The sequence below is a fragment of the Engraulis encrasicolus genome, chromosome 10 (assembly GCF_034702125.1).
Source record: "Engraulis encrasicolus isolate BLACKSEA-1 chromosome 10, IST_EnEncr_1.0, whole genome shotgun sequence".
In the NCBI taxonomy this organism is placed as follows: domain Eukaryota; kingdom Metazoa; phylum Chordata; class Actinopteri; order Clupeiformes; family Engraulidae; genus Engraulis; species Engraulis encrasicolus.
In genome coordinates, this window is record NC_085866.1 from 49622266 (window position 1) to 49639142 (window position 16877).

General features: G+C 41.1%; 1 protein-coding gene across 1 annotated transcript; it reads right to left on the reverse strand.

The window, feature by feature from the left end:
- Nucleotides 1–14921: 14921 nt before the first annotated feature.
- Nucleotides 14922–16240, reverse strand: LOC134457264 (DNA-binding protein inhibitor ID-1-like). Its single transcript, XM_063209176.1, has 2 exons — nt 15708–16240; nt 14922–15546 (listed from the first exon to the last, which is right to left on the reverse strand). Exons 1-2 carry the CDS (start codon nt 16068–16070, stop codon nt 15535–15537), a joined length of 375 nt encoding a protein of 124 aa, XP_063065246.1. The 5' UTR covers nt 16071–16240; the 3' UTR covers nt 14922–15534.
- Between the last annotated feature and the right edge of the window lie 637 nt (nt 16241–16877).

Genomic DNA, 16877 nt, shown 5'->3' on the forward strand with positions numbered 1-16877 from the left:
TAATATTGAGGCAGAAGTACCATTAAGGGAAATTCAGAAAACGTAGTCAAAGGACAGAAGGCGGATCAGGATTACCAGGGCAGGAGAGCAGTAGTTGTCGAACGGGTCCAGGTCAAGATCGGGAAGTCAGGCAGAACAGGTTCGGGTTCAGGTATGGTTTGGGGTGTCAGGTACAGCAAAATCACACAGGCACACACAAACCAACATACAGACACAGATAAACAGACAAAAACACACAGACAGACAGAGAACCAAGCAGGCAGACAGAGAGAGAGAGAGAGAGAGAGAGAGAGAGAGAGAGAGAGAGAGAGAGAGAGAGAGAGAGAGAGAGAAAACCAGGTAAGCAGGCACAGAGGGCGAGACAGAGAAAGAGAGAGACTGACAGAGAGTGAGAAAGACAGAGAGAGCAAGATAAAGAGAGCATACCATGACACTTTACTCAATAGTGGTGTTGTAGTTTCTCCTCATCACCTCGGCATGGTGCCCAACCCTGTTGGTAAATGGGTTTTTCCTTGGTGCCCTGTAAACAGGAAGGCTTGCCAATTGCTGTTCCGGAGATCCTGCCCTTCTCCTTTTTTTGGGTATTTGGTCAGCATCAAGGGGTAGGCCTACACAGTCATCACGGGGAGTATACTGCTGGATCTGGTGCTGCAGATCTTGAAGCTGGGATTTAAGGGCTCTTAGATTCTCCTCGTCCTGGATGTTATACGTGAGGTTCGTAATCTCCCTCAGCAAACTCCCACACTCAGTGCGCAGTTGTTTGACGCAATGCTGCCTCCTTGCTGGTAGGTCACAATACACCGGTGATGGTGGTGGTGACTGTGATGGTGATGGTGGTGACTGTGATGGTGATGGTGGTGACTGTGATGGTGACGGTGGTGACTGTGATGGTGACGGTGGTGAAGAAGTAGAGGGAGTGTGGGGTAATTGGCTGCCACTGATGTCGTCCTCCCCCTCACCTGGCAAGCAATGCCCATCAAGACTCAGCAAGGGGTTTTCCCTGTAGGAGGCATGCAGCTTCTCCCATCCCCATTCTTTGTTTTTTAGGAATATGGCACAAAAGTGCTTGCATGGCAGCTTGCTTCTCCTCCAGTCCATGCAGGTGCAGGATGGGGCATCGGTGTTGCAGCCAAAATCTACGGTGTGGTGGCCATTCCCGTGAGATGCGCTCTTGATATTAAACAAGCCATCACCCACCGGAACAATTTCGTCTGTGTGGTACTCGGCCTCTGTCATGCGTTCCATGATGTGGGTCACCACCCCTCGTGGCCTGTTGTGGAGGAAGCCGGGCATGACGGTGTTATACCGGCGGTATGCTGAAGAGTACGCCACATTCAGCTGTACATACCTAATGGACAATAGAAATGAAGAAATGTATTTGATATCTTTAGAGAAATGCATGAACATTCATTTATTTATCTATAACGTATATTATACATTTGTAAGCATACATTTAGATCTATAAACTTTTGCAGGTGCTGGTTACTATTCAACTCACTTCTGATAGGACCTCGGGAGGAAAGTTGTGTATATGGGTCTTGTCTCACACCTCTAAACAAGTTTGCGCAGGTTCCCACTTCAGCTCCTTCTCACTGCCTGTCCCCCCACACCTCACACGTGGTGTGTTAGTAGAGCAAACTAGTGTGAGCTCATCGTCTCGTTCATATTTGTGGCCGACTTTATATCCCAGGTCCTGTTGACCAACAATCTTCAGAGCAGTTTTAACCAGACGCCTTAGCTTGATTTTTAGCTGAACAGTTAAAATCCCATACCATGTTTGCATCCCATACTGGATCACACCTTCTAAAATCATTTGGAAAAATAAAAACACAAGCCTTACCTTAAAAAGTACATCCTTTGTTGGAGCTTAGTACAGAGGCTCTCTATGTGGACATGCCATGCCATGCCATGTTAGTGTACTGTCCATGAAGACACCAAGGTATTTGTAGGAGGAAACCTGACATGGGGGTGTCATGTATCAGTACTGGGCTTGTGTTAGAGATTGCTCTTGGGTCAAATATCATTTCCTGGGTTTTACTGACATTGGGTATCACACCAGTCAACAAACTGTTTTATCTCTGAGTGGTATGATGCTGTATCCTGATCTTGTGTGTGTGTGTGCTCACACACTCATTCGTGTAAATGGTGAAGCTGAAGACACTCACTCACACACACACACACACACACACACACACACACACACACACACACACACACACACTTGTGTAAAGACAAGACAATAAACATTTTCTACAATCCTATTATTGGTCAATGTTTATGTCACATTTTTGCAGTTTGCATTTTAGCAAGCAATAGACAACTGAGCAAGCCTTTAGTGTAAGCGGATGGAGTACAACAATAAAGGGAAGGAAACCATTTCATGACTCAAGAGTTAATGCTGTGTAACAGTTTGTAAATAGTGTGGATGAAAAGTAAACTATTTTTTTACATGTAAATCTTGATGTTCTGTGTGGATTTTTCCTATTTCAGTGGTAATGGTTAGGGAGTTGGACTGTCGATCAGAGGGCAATGGGTAGGATTACTGTCACCTTGCTAATTGAACCATCACACTTCACTTTACTGGTGCAATGTGCCACGAATGAAGATTGGCCAACAGGCTGGTAGGCTTACACTTCAGACTAAACTTCCCAAACTAAAATGACAGGTGTCTCAATTATTTGCAGGTGTTATAATGTTGTAACATGACACAAGGTAACATGGAAAGTAATTAAGACAACTTTATTTTATTACAGTGTGTTTATTTACCACCTTTATAGAAGTGTGTTGTTATAGTGCATAACACCATCAGTACACTGCAGGCTTCATTGGATTTGAAATACAGTACAGCACGTAGAGCCATAGCCGACAGCTTCCCACCTTTGTAACTTTAAAAAAAGGCAAAAGATTACTAATATTAATTTCAGTTTTAGTGAAAAAATAAAATGCACCTTTTCATGCTGCGTTCATGACATTAAATATCTGGCTAAAGCTACATTAGTAGCTAGCTATTTAAAACGAGTCTCAGATCAGACAGACGGGGATAAACGACACAATTCGTGTAAATCTCTAACTCTTTAATCAAGTGTGGAATTTAAATCTGTATGATACCGTGCAGCCAAAAAAAAGCAGAAGCAAACGATGTAGCCTAATTAGAAGGTAGTTGTCTCAAAGTGCAATCCAGCGATAGCCGCCATTGCGAAATCAAAACAAAGTGCGTCCGTCGTGATGTCACTTCCGCTCTTGACCCCAGCGCAATTGTAAAAAGTGTCTACCGCAAGCAACCCGTCTGGACTGCAGACACAGGAAATTATTTTAGTACTGGGAAACAGCGCCCTCTGTCCAAAAAAAAGTGTTATGGACTGCCATGACTGTCAATTTCATAGTCTAGGCAGGATTTCTGAAAAGGTGCTTATTTAAGGTCCTGAAGGCAAATCATGTTAATTTTCGGCATACAACTGATTTAGCGGTATTCAAGGGTGCTGAATCCAAATCTGCCGTATGACGGACGCAAAAATGTAGGCCTACCGAAATGCCTCAAACGGGCAAAATCCAATAGGCTATGGCCGCCGCCACCGTGTTAAAATCCTGCAATCACTTTTCTTTTGGACTAAATAAGGTATGAATTTGAAAATAGCACTTATTTTTATGTTTTCAGACATGGAGAAAGCCATTATGTCATCAGATTTAAGCTCAGATTGGAAGAAAATGCTTATGTCATTGGCTGGCAGCCATTTTAAAAGCAGAGAGCCTCATATTGTCAGCGATTTTTAAATTTTTTACTAATCTTTCAAGATCCACAGAAAAAATGCTCTTTGTCTCTGTGAACACAAATACAACAGAAAACAGCACTGAACTGTCTACTTGCACCTGAAAAAAGAAGTTTGTATCTCCCTTTTTCCATTCTTTAGTTATGGGCAGTAGAATATGGGATGACACCACAAAAAAGCACTGATTTTTGACCCCAAAATACTGCACTTCTCACTGCCCATATTTTTGCTTTAAGGACATATTGTCTTTGATAGTGTTCATGTTTGATATACAACATTTTCAGGGGGTTTGAAGGGTGCTTAATGCCTTTAATTCCCATAGTACATCAAAATGAAGGAATCCAATATGGCCGCCGTCACCAGTATGTAGCATTAGGTTTTCATACAGGGAGAATTCATTTCCATACTCAGATTTAACATAGATATCAAAGGAAATTATTTCAGTGTGGTCTGAATTCATGATTGCAACAGGAGCATAGGGTGACATCACAAAAAAACAATATTTTTTGACCCCAAAATACTGCACTTGTCTCAACCCACATTTTTGCTTTAAGGACAAAGTGTCTTTGATAGTGTTCATGTTTGATATGCAGCATTTTCAGGGGTTTTGAAGGGTGCTTAATTCCGATATTCAAATATGCTGTGTAGTAGGCTCAAAAACCTCTTTAGGCCTACCTCAAAATGAATTAATCGAATATGGACGCCATCACCAGACAAGGTGGACTCTTAATTACATTGTAGCTATAGGTTGTCATACATGGAGAATTAATCTCCATACTCAGATTTAAGATTAGAATCAAAGGACATGATTTCAGTATAGATTGAATTCATGTTTACAAGTGACAGTTGACTTTCATGTCAATAAGCTGTTCATTTGAATGAAAATGTTTTCTCTACTTCCACTTTTATTTTAATGCTTATTATAACATGATGCAATATGTCCACCTCAATCCACCTCTTCCATTATGAGACAAATTTACACACATAGTAAGTCTGAATGTGCCTAAATATAATATGCACATCTACATTTTTTGCATTAGGAATTCATTGTTTGCCGATTTTATTGTGGCGCTTACATTATATCTTTGAATGGTGGAAAGGTGAAACGTGGATCAAAACAGATTATGTTATTGTGAGGAATTTACTTGATATAGGCCTATGTTAACTCATTCCCAACCATTAGGCCTATCAACCTCCTCCTCTCCAGTGATTTGGCAGGACACACAATATCATGCACTGCATGGCACTTTTGTTGCAAATGCAACAAAAGCAAAGTAAAACATGACGTTTTGCAATGATCAGTCCTATCTAATTCAGATGTCACATGGTCACATTATCAAATCTCTATTTTGAGTCAGGCCCACATACCCCTTCCTATTCTCCTGCCAGTCACCGAAGTGGGATGGGTGGTATTGGACAGGGCTTTAGTCCCACTGCTCCTGTATCTGCCACTTATACATGGGTTCTCATTGTTTATCAACACAATGTTATGAAGAGGGGCAAGACACTGGCAGCCAACCACGTGAGCTAATTTTTTTGACAGACAGCGGTTTCCAACAATCAGAGGCGGAGTTGTGCACGGCTAGGTTCGCAGTCAGGTTATAAACAAAATTTAGAACCCATGTATAGACTTTAAACTGGCCTAGTTAAAATATACTGGAATGTACATCTGCAGTGTATCAATAACGGTGCTCAGTTGGAGAGAGAGAGACAAGGGCAGGCAGAAGAGCAAGTGGTAGTTTTAAGGTGCCTCCATTTTGTCCTAAGCCCTTTTTGGGAAAGGGTGGCCGGTGTTCTGACAAACGGTCCTACATTGTAATTTTATCCTACGGTAGGATATTCTGTCAGACATGTCTGTTAAACGGTCCTACATCGCCAAAGATAAACGTCAGACATGTTTGTTCAACAACTTATCCTGATTTTTCCGACCATTTCCTTCCCGCTTCCTGCAATCGCGTCAGATCAAACAACCGCCAGACCATGAATACGAAATGAAATGGTAGTAGGGATGGTCAGGACCAGGCTACATTTCTATGCCTAGGTACCTAAAAACTACCACTTGCTCTACTGTCCTTGGCTGTTGATGTCTTGTGTCGGGGGTGTCTGTGTCAGCGATATGTGCCACTAAGGTAATGTCATCAGCATACATTAAAAGTCATACTTTCTTTGTGACAGGCTCTGACTGTCCCACTAATGATCCTAGCCCTCTGGTGAAGTGGTTAGTGATTGCTTTATTGTTGGACAAATGTATATGCACATACAGGCACCCTCCTCTACTCTAACCAAAATTGTTTACTTGGTATACTAAGTTAACCTATTCCTAATCACCCCTCCTGGAGTTGCTGAATTGCAGCAACAGCTTGACTCCATGTACTCCATGCCACTTCTTGCAGATGCAGTGTTGGATGAGGCAAGCACAAGTTGTGATGTCTTTGTGTGCCTTGAGAATTCATGGGTTCTAAATTTTGTTTATAACCTGACTGTGAACCTAGCCGTGCACAACTCCGCCTCTGATTGTTGGAAACCGCTGTCTGCCAAAAAAAAATAGCTCACGTGGCTGGCTGCCAGTGTCTTGCCCCTCTTCATAACATTGTGTTGATAAACAATGAGAACCCATGTATAAGTGGCAGATACAGGAGCAGTGGGACTAAAGCCCTGTCCAATACCACCCATCCCACTTCGGTGACTGGCAGGAGAATAGGAAGGGGTATGTGGGCCTGACTCAAAATAGAGATTTGATAATGTGACCATGTGACATCTGAATTAGATAGGACTGATCATTGCTAACCGTCATGTTTTACTTTGCTTTTGTTGCATTTGCAACAAAAGTGCCATGCAGTGCATGATATTGTGTGTCCTGCCAAATCACTGGAGAGGAGGAGGTTGATAGGCCTAATGGTTGGGAATGAGTTAACATATATCAAGTAAATTCCTCACAATAACAAACTGTTTTGATCCACGTTTCACCTTTCCACCATTCAAAGATATAATGTAAGCGCCGCAATAAAATCGGCAAACAATGAATTCCTAATGCAAAAAATGTAGATGTGCATATTATATTTAGGCACATTCAGACTTACTATGTGGAGTCATTTCACGTGAAATCAGACACTTTGGGACCCGACCGACACGGATTTCAATCATACTTGGTGTGCCTTTTCAGTAGCAAGGTAGCACCCCAGAACTGCATTGGTTTGAATCTGACACTAATATTAAGGGAGAAACAGACTAGGAAAGGTTCACATGTGAGGGTAGGACACTATACATTCAGCCTTGAATATATCAGTCAGTGTTAGTCACAAAAAGATGCCTGTGGTGTTGTTTGAAAGCTCTTTTCTGGCTCTACATATTACACAATCGCCTTGGAATACAACTACTCTCAGAATATGAATTATGATAAATTGAAAAATTAAAAATTGAATATCTAAAAAACTCATATTTTAAAATGGCCAGTTCCTTGTCCAAACGTAGCCGGCAATGTCATGAGCAGCACCTAAAATGCTGGTGTTCGGGTTGTTATTCATTTCTGAGATAATTTGACTCACATATATGGCGTCATACAGACCACTTACTAATAATATGGTAATACCATAGTAGCATCACATGACAAAACAAAAACAAAACAAAAATGGTCAGTGTCCATGGTCCCAGGTTTCAGAAAATAAGGCAGATGTCCATTTATACACACCAAATGATGATATGTGAAATTTTTGAACATTCCTTCTCTGTGTACCTGTGCCATCTTCCCTTTACCGTACTTTAAAGAGATAATCAATGGCTACACTCTCATTTTGTACTCTACCAGTGCATTTGAAGCAGCAGCTGTGTCTTTTGTAGATAATGTATAAGTATGTCCCGTTGCAGTTACAGGTTCCACTACCAGAAGCACATCCTGATGATCCATGACAAGTCTATCTGGTCTGAGGGAAAAGTGAATGATGGAGATGGCCCATGAGGATGCAGGAAGTTCAGTTTCACCTCTCCAGTGCTCGGCATACATTCCTCAGCACATGCTAGCCACCAGTTGCCATCATATACAGCTACAACATACCCTTTGATGCTTGAAAATGTAACACATTCCTTTACTGAGCTCACTCTTTCAACTCTGCCTTCTCTGAATGCTGAAAATGGCCTAACTTCCACTGTGTCCATTGACAATGGGCAGAAGCTGTGTAGTTTTTGAGTACCTGAATAGTTCTTGCAGATTCAAACCTTTTCAACAGGTTCTCAGCTTCATGATGGTACATCTCTGTTGTGGCAAACTGGCAATGGATGTTCTTGACATTCTCCTGAAAAGACTCCCTTGAACCAGGAACGTTTTTAAAACTATAGTTTTGTATTTCAAGATGCTATTCAATCATTTCACTGGAACAACCAGTGCAGGCCACAATCCATCCATATGTATGCTACTACCAAGATCAGTTGAAACTGGGAAAAAAAATCTGTTTTGTTGTTATTTCAGACTGCAACATTCATGATACAATTGCTGTACATCTGTTTCAGAAGCTCCTAATTCAGTTTGCTCAGTGACACTTCATCAATGACAGAACGTCCAAAGAAGATCCTATATTTTTTCTGATGGCTGTGCTGCACAATATAGGAACCTCAAAAACACAACAAATTTGTGCCACCACGAGGCAGATTTTCACATACCTGCAGAGTGGCACTTTTTTGCCACATCACATGGCAAAGGTCCATGTGATGGCGTTGGAGGGACAGTTAAATGGCTTGCTGCACGAGCAAGTCTGCAACGTCCTATTGACAATTAAATTGTAACACCAACTGTTTGAATTTGTCAAGGATAATGTCAAGAACATCCATTGCCAGTTTGCCACAACAGAGATGTACCATCATGAAGCTGAGAACCTGTTGAAAAGGTTTGAATCTGCAAGAACTATTCCAGGTACTCAAAAACTACACAGCTTCTGCCCATTGTCAATGGACACAGTGGAAGTTAGGCCATTTTCAGCATTCAGAGAAGGCAGAGTTGAAAGAGTGAGCTCAGTAAAGGAATGTGTTACATTTTCAAGCATCAAAGGGTATGTTGTAGCTGTATATGATGGCAACTGGTGGCTAGCATGTGCTGAGGAATGTATGCCGAGCACTGGAGAGGTGAAACTGAACTTCCTGCATCCTCATGGGCCATCTCCATCCTTCACTTTTCCCTTCAGACCAGATAGACTTGTCATGGATCATCAGGATGTGCTTCTGGTAGTGGAACCTGTAACTGCAACGGGACGTACTTATACATTATCTACAAAAGACACAGCTGCTGCTTCAAATGCACTGGTAGAGTACAAAATGAGAGTGTAGCCATTGATTATCTCTTTAATGTACGGTAAAGGGAAGATGGCACAGGTACACAGAGAAGGAATGTTCAAACATTCACATATCATCATTTGGTGTGTATAAATGGACATCTGCCTTAGTTTCTGAAACCTGCTGGGACCATGGACACTGACCATTTTTGTTTTGTTTTTGTTTTGTCATGTGATGCTACTATGGTATTACCATATTATTAGTAAGTGGTCTGTATGACGCCATATATGTGAGTCAAATTATCTCAGAAATGAATAACAACCCGAACACAAGCATTTTAGGTGCTGCTCATGACATTGCCGGCTACGTTTGGACAAGGAACTGGCCATTTTAAAATATGAGTTTTTTAGATATTCAATTTTTAATTTTTCAATTTATCATAATTCATATTCTGAGAGTAGTTGTATTCCAAGGTGATTGTGTAATATGTAGAGCCAGAAAAGAGCTTTCAAACAACACCACAGGCATCTTTTTGTGACTAACACTGACTGATATATTCAAGGCTGAATGTATAGTGTCCTACCCTCACATGTGAACCTTTCCTAGTCTGTTTCTCCCTTAATATTAGTGTCAGATTCAAACCAATGCAGTTCTGGGGTGCTACCTTGCTACTGAAAAGGCACACCAAGTATGATTGAAATCCGTGTCGGTCGGGTCCCAAAGTGTCTGATTTCACGTGAAATGACCCTGTGTGTAAATTTGTCTCTTAATGGAAGAGGTGGATTGAGGTGGACATATTGCATCATGTTATAATAAGCATTAAAATAAAAGTGGAAGTAGAGAAAACATTTTCATTCAAATGAACAGCTTATTGACATGAAAGTCAACTGTCACTTGTAAACATGAATTCAACCTATACTGAAATCATGTCCTTTGATTCTAATCTTAAATCTGAGTATGGAGATTAATTCTCCATGTATGACAATGTAATTAAGAGTCCACCTTGTCTGGTGATGGCGTCCATATTCGATTAATTCATTTTGAGGTAGGCCTAAAGAGGTTTTTGAGCCTACTACACAGCATATTTGAATATCGGAATTAAGCACCCTTCAAAACCCCTGAAAATGCTGCATATCAAACATGAACACAATCAAAGACACTTTGTCCTTAAAGCAAAAATGTGGGTTGAGACAAGTGCAGTATTTTGGGGTCAAAAAATATTGTGTTTTGTGGTGTCACCCTATGTTCCTGTTGCAATCATGAATTCAGACCACACTGAAAAATTTCCTTTGATATCTATGTTAAATCTGAGTATGGAAATGAATTCTCCCTGTATGAAAACCTAATGCTACATACTTAAGAGTTTACCTTGTGTAATCAAAGAAACGTACACTGTAGACTGGTGACGGCGGCCATATTGGATTCCTTCATTTTGATGTACTATGGGAATTAAAGGCATTAAGCACCCTTCAAACCCCCTGAAAATGTTGTATATCAAACATGAACACTATCAAAGACAATATGTCCTTAAAGCAAAAATATGGGCAGTGAGAAGTGCAGTATTTTGGGGTCAAAAATCAGTGCTTTTTTGTGGTGTCATCCCATATTCTACTGCCCATAACTAAAGAATGGAAAAAGGGAGATACAAACTTCTTTTTTCAGGTGCAAGTAGACAGTTCAGTGCTGTTTTCTGTAGTATTTGTGTTCACAGAGACAAAGAGCATTTTTTTCTGTGGATCTTGAAAGATTAGTAAAAATGTTAAAAATCGCTGACAATATGAGGCTCTCTGCTTTTAAAATGGCTGCCAGCCAATGACATAAGCATTTTCTTCCAATCTGAGCTTAAATCTGATGACATAATGGCTTTCTCCATGTCTGAAAACATAAAAATAAGTGCTATTTTCAAATTCATACCTTATTTAGTCCAAAAGAAAAGTGATTGCAGGATTTTAACACGGTGGCGGCGGCCATATTGGATTTTGCCCGTTTGAGGCATTTCGGTACATTTTTGCATCCGGCATACGGCAGATTTGGATTCAGCACCCTTGAATACCCTTAAATCAGTTGTATGCCGAAAATTAACATGAATTGCCTTCAGGTGTCATCTTTTTGGAAAAATGACCCTGACTATGTTTCCAAGAGTGAAACTGCAAAAAACACTGTACAGCTCCAGACCTTTTTATTAGAATACCATGAAAAAGTTGATTTATTTCCATAATTCCATCAATAATGTTAAACTGTCATGGATTGTAGATTCATGGCCCAGTTTTTTAACAATTCCAATCATTATTTTTTTTCTTTTTATATACGTTGGTCTTCCAGCTCAAAAAACCCATGAATTGGGGAATTCGCATTATTAGAATATTGTTATAAAATCAAATTTTTCTTCATCAAAATTCGGGTCACATTAAATCAGTTGAAATTTGGTACTTTCTACATAACATGCAATGGTCAATACTTGGTTAGGACATTCTCTGTCTTCATAATGGCCATGATGCGTTTAACATTGAAGTCAATGGCAAAAACAGTGCATGGGAGTTATGGAATGGAAGCCCAGATATCCTTGATGCTTTGCTGTCAGCTGTTCTTGTTTGTTGACCTGGTGCCCCACACTTCACTCTTCAATATACCCTGTAGATTTCCATGCCACGTTTTGGCGCTAACTCACCAGTTTAATTCTAAATAACCAGAAATGAAACCCCATTGAAAATGAATGGGGTTTTATTTCTGTTTAGTTAGAATTAAACTGGTGAGTTAACACCAAAACATGGCATGGAAATCTACAGGGTATATTGAAGAGTGAAGTGTGGGGCACCAGGTCAACAAACAAGAACAGCTGACAGCAAACCATCAAGGATATCTGGGCTTCCATAACTCCCATGCACTGTTTTTGCCATTGACTTCAATGTTAAACGCATCATGGCCATTATGAAGACAGAGAATGTCCTAACCAAGTATTGACCATTGCATGTTATGTAGAAAGTACCAAATTTCAACTGATTTAATGTGACCCGAATTTTGATGAAGAAAAATTTGATTTTATAACAATATTCTAATAATGCGAATTCCCCAATTCATGGGTTTTTTGAGCTGGGAGACCAACGTATATAAAAAGAAAAAAATTAATGATTGGAATAGATAAAAAAAAAACTGGGCCATGAATCTACAATCCATGACAGTTTAACATTATTGATGGAATTATGGAAATAAATCAACTTTTTCATGGTATTCTAATAAAAAGGTCTGGAGCTGTATATGTACAGGAGTCGACCCTATCTGCACACATCAGTCTCTCCACATGGGCATACTACAAACATTAGACAGTTCTTTATTGTTACACAACTAAATATTAGTTAGTATGGATAAATGGGGGGGGGGGGGGGGTGTGGTGCTGTGCACTGTGTAATATTCTTTGGCTTTTTTCACGAATTACTTACCACCACGATCCCATTCCAAGTATGTATAATGACAGACAATTGCACTTTTCCCTGAAAAGTGGATCTGCTCAATGTCTGCGATTTTGAATTTCCAGAAATTGACATTTTTAGCTGCGAAACTTAGGCTACTGTACTTTGGTCATACTAGTAAATATTAGATTATGATTAAGTGAATGTTAATGACAAGATCAAATTTAGGCTGCACAATTTCAATGAACAGCATAGAACTAGTTGCAACACATCTGGCCACATTCCTACACAGTGCACCTTTAAACGTTGGAAAGGCATTTTACGCACGGTTACGCACGGTTGTTGTGTCTATTGTCATGCTCTATTCCTTGACACGGGCAGTGGTTTTCGGTGTCGAAGAGCTGTACTTGTAGAAGTGCTAAACCTTGCTAGTCCTTGGTCTTCTGTGTTACGTTGCAGGCCACTTTTAAAACCGTGCGCCCTCGGAATTGCCTAACGCTCTCTCCGAGATAACGCAACTGAACGCAAAAACTGTGCTATCTAAGGAGTGCCATACTAATGGTTCATATATGTCGAGACTTTTCATTGGAATGGAAAAAGATAGCCTGCTAATTTTAGAAACAATTGGCCTGTTTGGAAATGGCGAGTGAAAATACAGACAATGTCCCTGCGTAAAATTGGTCCCAAAGTTCGCTCAAAGAACTCTAATAGGCTACTTAGTTAAAGTTATTCTTTGCCTTTGTGATTCGTTTGCTACACATTCATGTTTTGAATGAACACAATGGATAACATATGATGCATGTTTTATTAGCACACCACATTGTAGATTAAGTATTTTGGAGCTGCCACTTGACCCAGTGCCCTTTTTAGACTCTCAACCTGTCAACATGTGTTATTTCCAAACATTAGCCTACACCCATTGTGTGTATTTTATTGTCACTAACACAATGAAGTATCTGGATCTTTCTACCTCTCTCTTCCGACAAAAGAAGCACATAGGCCAATTCAGTAGCCTACCACATGCGCTCAGATGTACGTTCAACAACTGTGAAAACACACTTTCATAGTCGAATAAAACAGACACAGGGTGGCGCTAGAGGATAAAGAAGGTTTCAGACTTGGCTCTTGTGCTCTGAAATGCATGACTTGAAGGTCTCACTCAGAAGTCATGTGCACATTTAGCTGTCAGTCAATAACAATTTAGCCTATATATTAAATGTATAGCCACCATGTCTACGCTGTGATATTTATTTATTTATATCTTTAGCTGATAGTATTTATTTATGTATTTATTTATGTATTTATTTATTTATGTATTTATTTAACCTTCCACATAAACATAGCCTAAGTAAAACTCAGTCAAACATCGAAAACCTTAGCTTTTTGCGGTGAAATTAAGTCAACCCCAAACTTAAAAAGTTAGGCAAACAATTACTTTTTTATTAGTAAAAGTGAATATGTCAATAAACGATACGTGAGAGAAGGACAGAATTATTCGAGCAAATTAAATGTGAAGGCGCCTAGCATACATCTGGCATTACAGAGGTTAAACGCTAGCCGCGCTTTAAATTACACTAAATCGTTTCTTCTCTGATGCAATGTTGTTCCAATTTCCTACAGTGCGATGCACACACAGCTGCAGCCGCTGCTCGCTCGGAGGGCGAGTCAGTGTGGGATTGTGTTTGTGTGATAGCATTGTGCCAAGGGCAGGGAAGGGCAGGCGGGCCCAGACTGAGTGGCGCCGCCGCACACCTGGGGAAGTTCAGGTTAAAGCGCTCCACATTCCTCGGCGCACAGCTGATTGAAACATTAACAAACAGTAATCCTGCGAGCCAAGCTGCAGATGGGCCGGGAACGCAGCCAAGGAAAGAGACTCACTGCTCTCTCTCTCTCTCTCTCTCTCTCTCTCTCTCTCTCTCTCTCTCTCTCTCTCTCCCTCTCTCTCTCTCTCTCATCCCCCTATTCTCTCTTTTTTTCGCTCTCTCCCCTCACAGCCCTCCCTTTCTCGCTCGTTCGCTCTCTCTCTCTCTCTCTCTCACACACACACACACACACACACACACACACACACAGGCGCACATGGCGCATGGGAGGGTATGTGTTTGGTATTTTGGGTTGCTCTGCTTACTTTTAAAATGTATTTTATGATAATAAATGTGTAATATGTCAGAACACAGATAACCGCCACAGATACGACTTTGGGCGACTTCAGTGTTCTGTTGAAAGTATGTCATTTGTCGTATGACTTGTTTTTTCAGAGCTATTGGCAACTTCCACGATTTAATTCATCATTCGTACTTATGACTCATCTGAGGTGGGATGAAGTTTTCTGTGATGTCAGTTCCAGATATTTAGGACACTGGTAACCTCCCTTATACTGCCAAAATAACACCAGAGTGGATAGAAGAGAGTTGAATGAAAAATGTAGGCCTATTTGGAAATACATTTAAGTCAACGCGTTTGTAAAATAACAAAACACTGAATCAGATATTCTCCAAAATACTTTTTGTTTTAATATAAACATCATTTTAAGTACATTGCAATAAACAATATTGACATTTGACGTGAAATGCATTGTAATATACAATACAGATGTAACTCAGCAATCTGAGAAGTTGACATTTTTTACAAAATATAAAATCATTCTCTAAGTGTACTTTCAGAATGGGAAAAAAAAAACAACCGGAAGTACAAAAAAACATTGAGACCATGGGATTGACATTGTCTCTTGAAGGCATCCAAAAAGGCAATATTACAAGAGTGATTGTTGTGATGCTATATCGGAAAACTGTCCATACAGCTAAACCATATGAAGTGAGGCCAGGGACGTGCACCCCACGGGCATGTCAGCTCCGGCGACACCAGTCTCTCCTCACGCGTGTCTACTTGGGACCGGGTTATCAGCAGGCACCACAAGAATGCTTCGTCTCATCGCGTCTTGATGCAAGGTATGGAACGAGACGAAACATTGCCATGGAGAGACAGCATCCCGTCCTCTGGCTGATGCCACTGTTCTTGCTTGCTGCTGCCACCGTCGCTACTGCTGCTGCTGCTGCTTCTGACGTCTCGCAGAGAAATCAGGGACAGGTGACTCTCCCATTTCAGCAACCACTCTGTTGAAGAGAAAGAAGATAGAAGAACGACTGTTAGTTTTACGCAATTACGCACGAGGGACTTAACATTCACAAGTGTGACAGCTGAAGTGTGACACCACCCCGCTATGTACTACACACAGCGAGTAGTCAATGATAACAGTAAGTTGCATGATCCTTACCTCAACAGTGATGCTGCTGAGCTCCGCGTTCAGGGTGGTCAGGGGCGTGCGGGCACCAGCGGTAGCCTGCTGACGGTTCATGCCAGGTGAGTCGAGCTCGACCTGGAGATCCCAGATATAGTCAATGACGTGCTGGAGGATCTCCATCTTGCTGGCCTTCTTGTTGGCGGGCAGAGTGGGCACCAGCTCCTTCAACTTGCTGTAGCAGCTGTTCATGTCCTGGAGGAACATGGTCATCTGCCCATCGTCCAGCAAGGGCATCTTGCACTTGGAGATGGCCATACTCTGGTCGGAGAGACAGCGAACCATGTCCTCGCTGCCAACCTTGCTCTTCAGCGCGCAGGTAGGTCCAACAACCTTCATCTTGACTTGGTAGTTTAAAAAAATAAGTCGCAGTCACAAAAATGAAGTTGAAAAGTAGTTGTCTTCGCGTTGACAGCGAAATCAGTTGGTGAGTTGCCAATAGTTCCTTTAGTGGAGCGTGCGTAAACGCGTCGAGTACTGTCTGACAGTTGTAATGCTGTTGGAAGCGCCCGCTGTACTTATCTTCCTTGAGGACTCAGGGGTGTGTCCTGTTCGGGGTAAGTGTTGCTCTTCTGACCAATAGCTACTGTCCACTCGTAGGCGCGTTCGGCCCACTTATTTGATCCAGCCAATAGCGACGCGCCAATAGTTATCAACCTGTACAATCTGTTAGAGGATGGTGTTACAAATGGAAACAAATGTGTTTTTTTTCTACAGCAGCAATGTGGGAACCCAGCTGCCCGTCGCCCGGGGACTATGCAGGTGTAGTGATCGCCCGAGTCGTGGGTGGGAGCATATCATAAAGAATGCCGCAATTACTTCGGATGAATAGGCTTTTAATTGGTGCCTGAAGTTAAGGCCCCTAACCACCGTTGAAATACCAATGCATGCCTTTATTTGCGAGTCCCATGAAAGAACATTCTCATGTCACTGCACCACATTAATTTATGATCACTTTCAATGATTTGAATAGGCACGGCACAATACTTATCGCAAGTTTGATTACAATTTGAGGGCTGCGCAATGCACCAAGTCCTTATGGTTTGGATACGATGTTAAACTTTAATTTATAGTTGAGAAAACACTGATTGTTGATGTGCTGAATAATATGTTTGTGTGATTTAAAAGTAATAATAATAATAATAA

Coding starts and splice junctions, on each gene's coding strand:
- LOC134457264 (XM_063209176.1), bottom strand. CDS start 16,070: ATGAAGGTTGTTGGACCTACCTGCGCGCTGAAGAGCAAGGTTGGCAGC.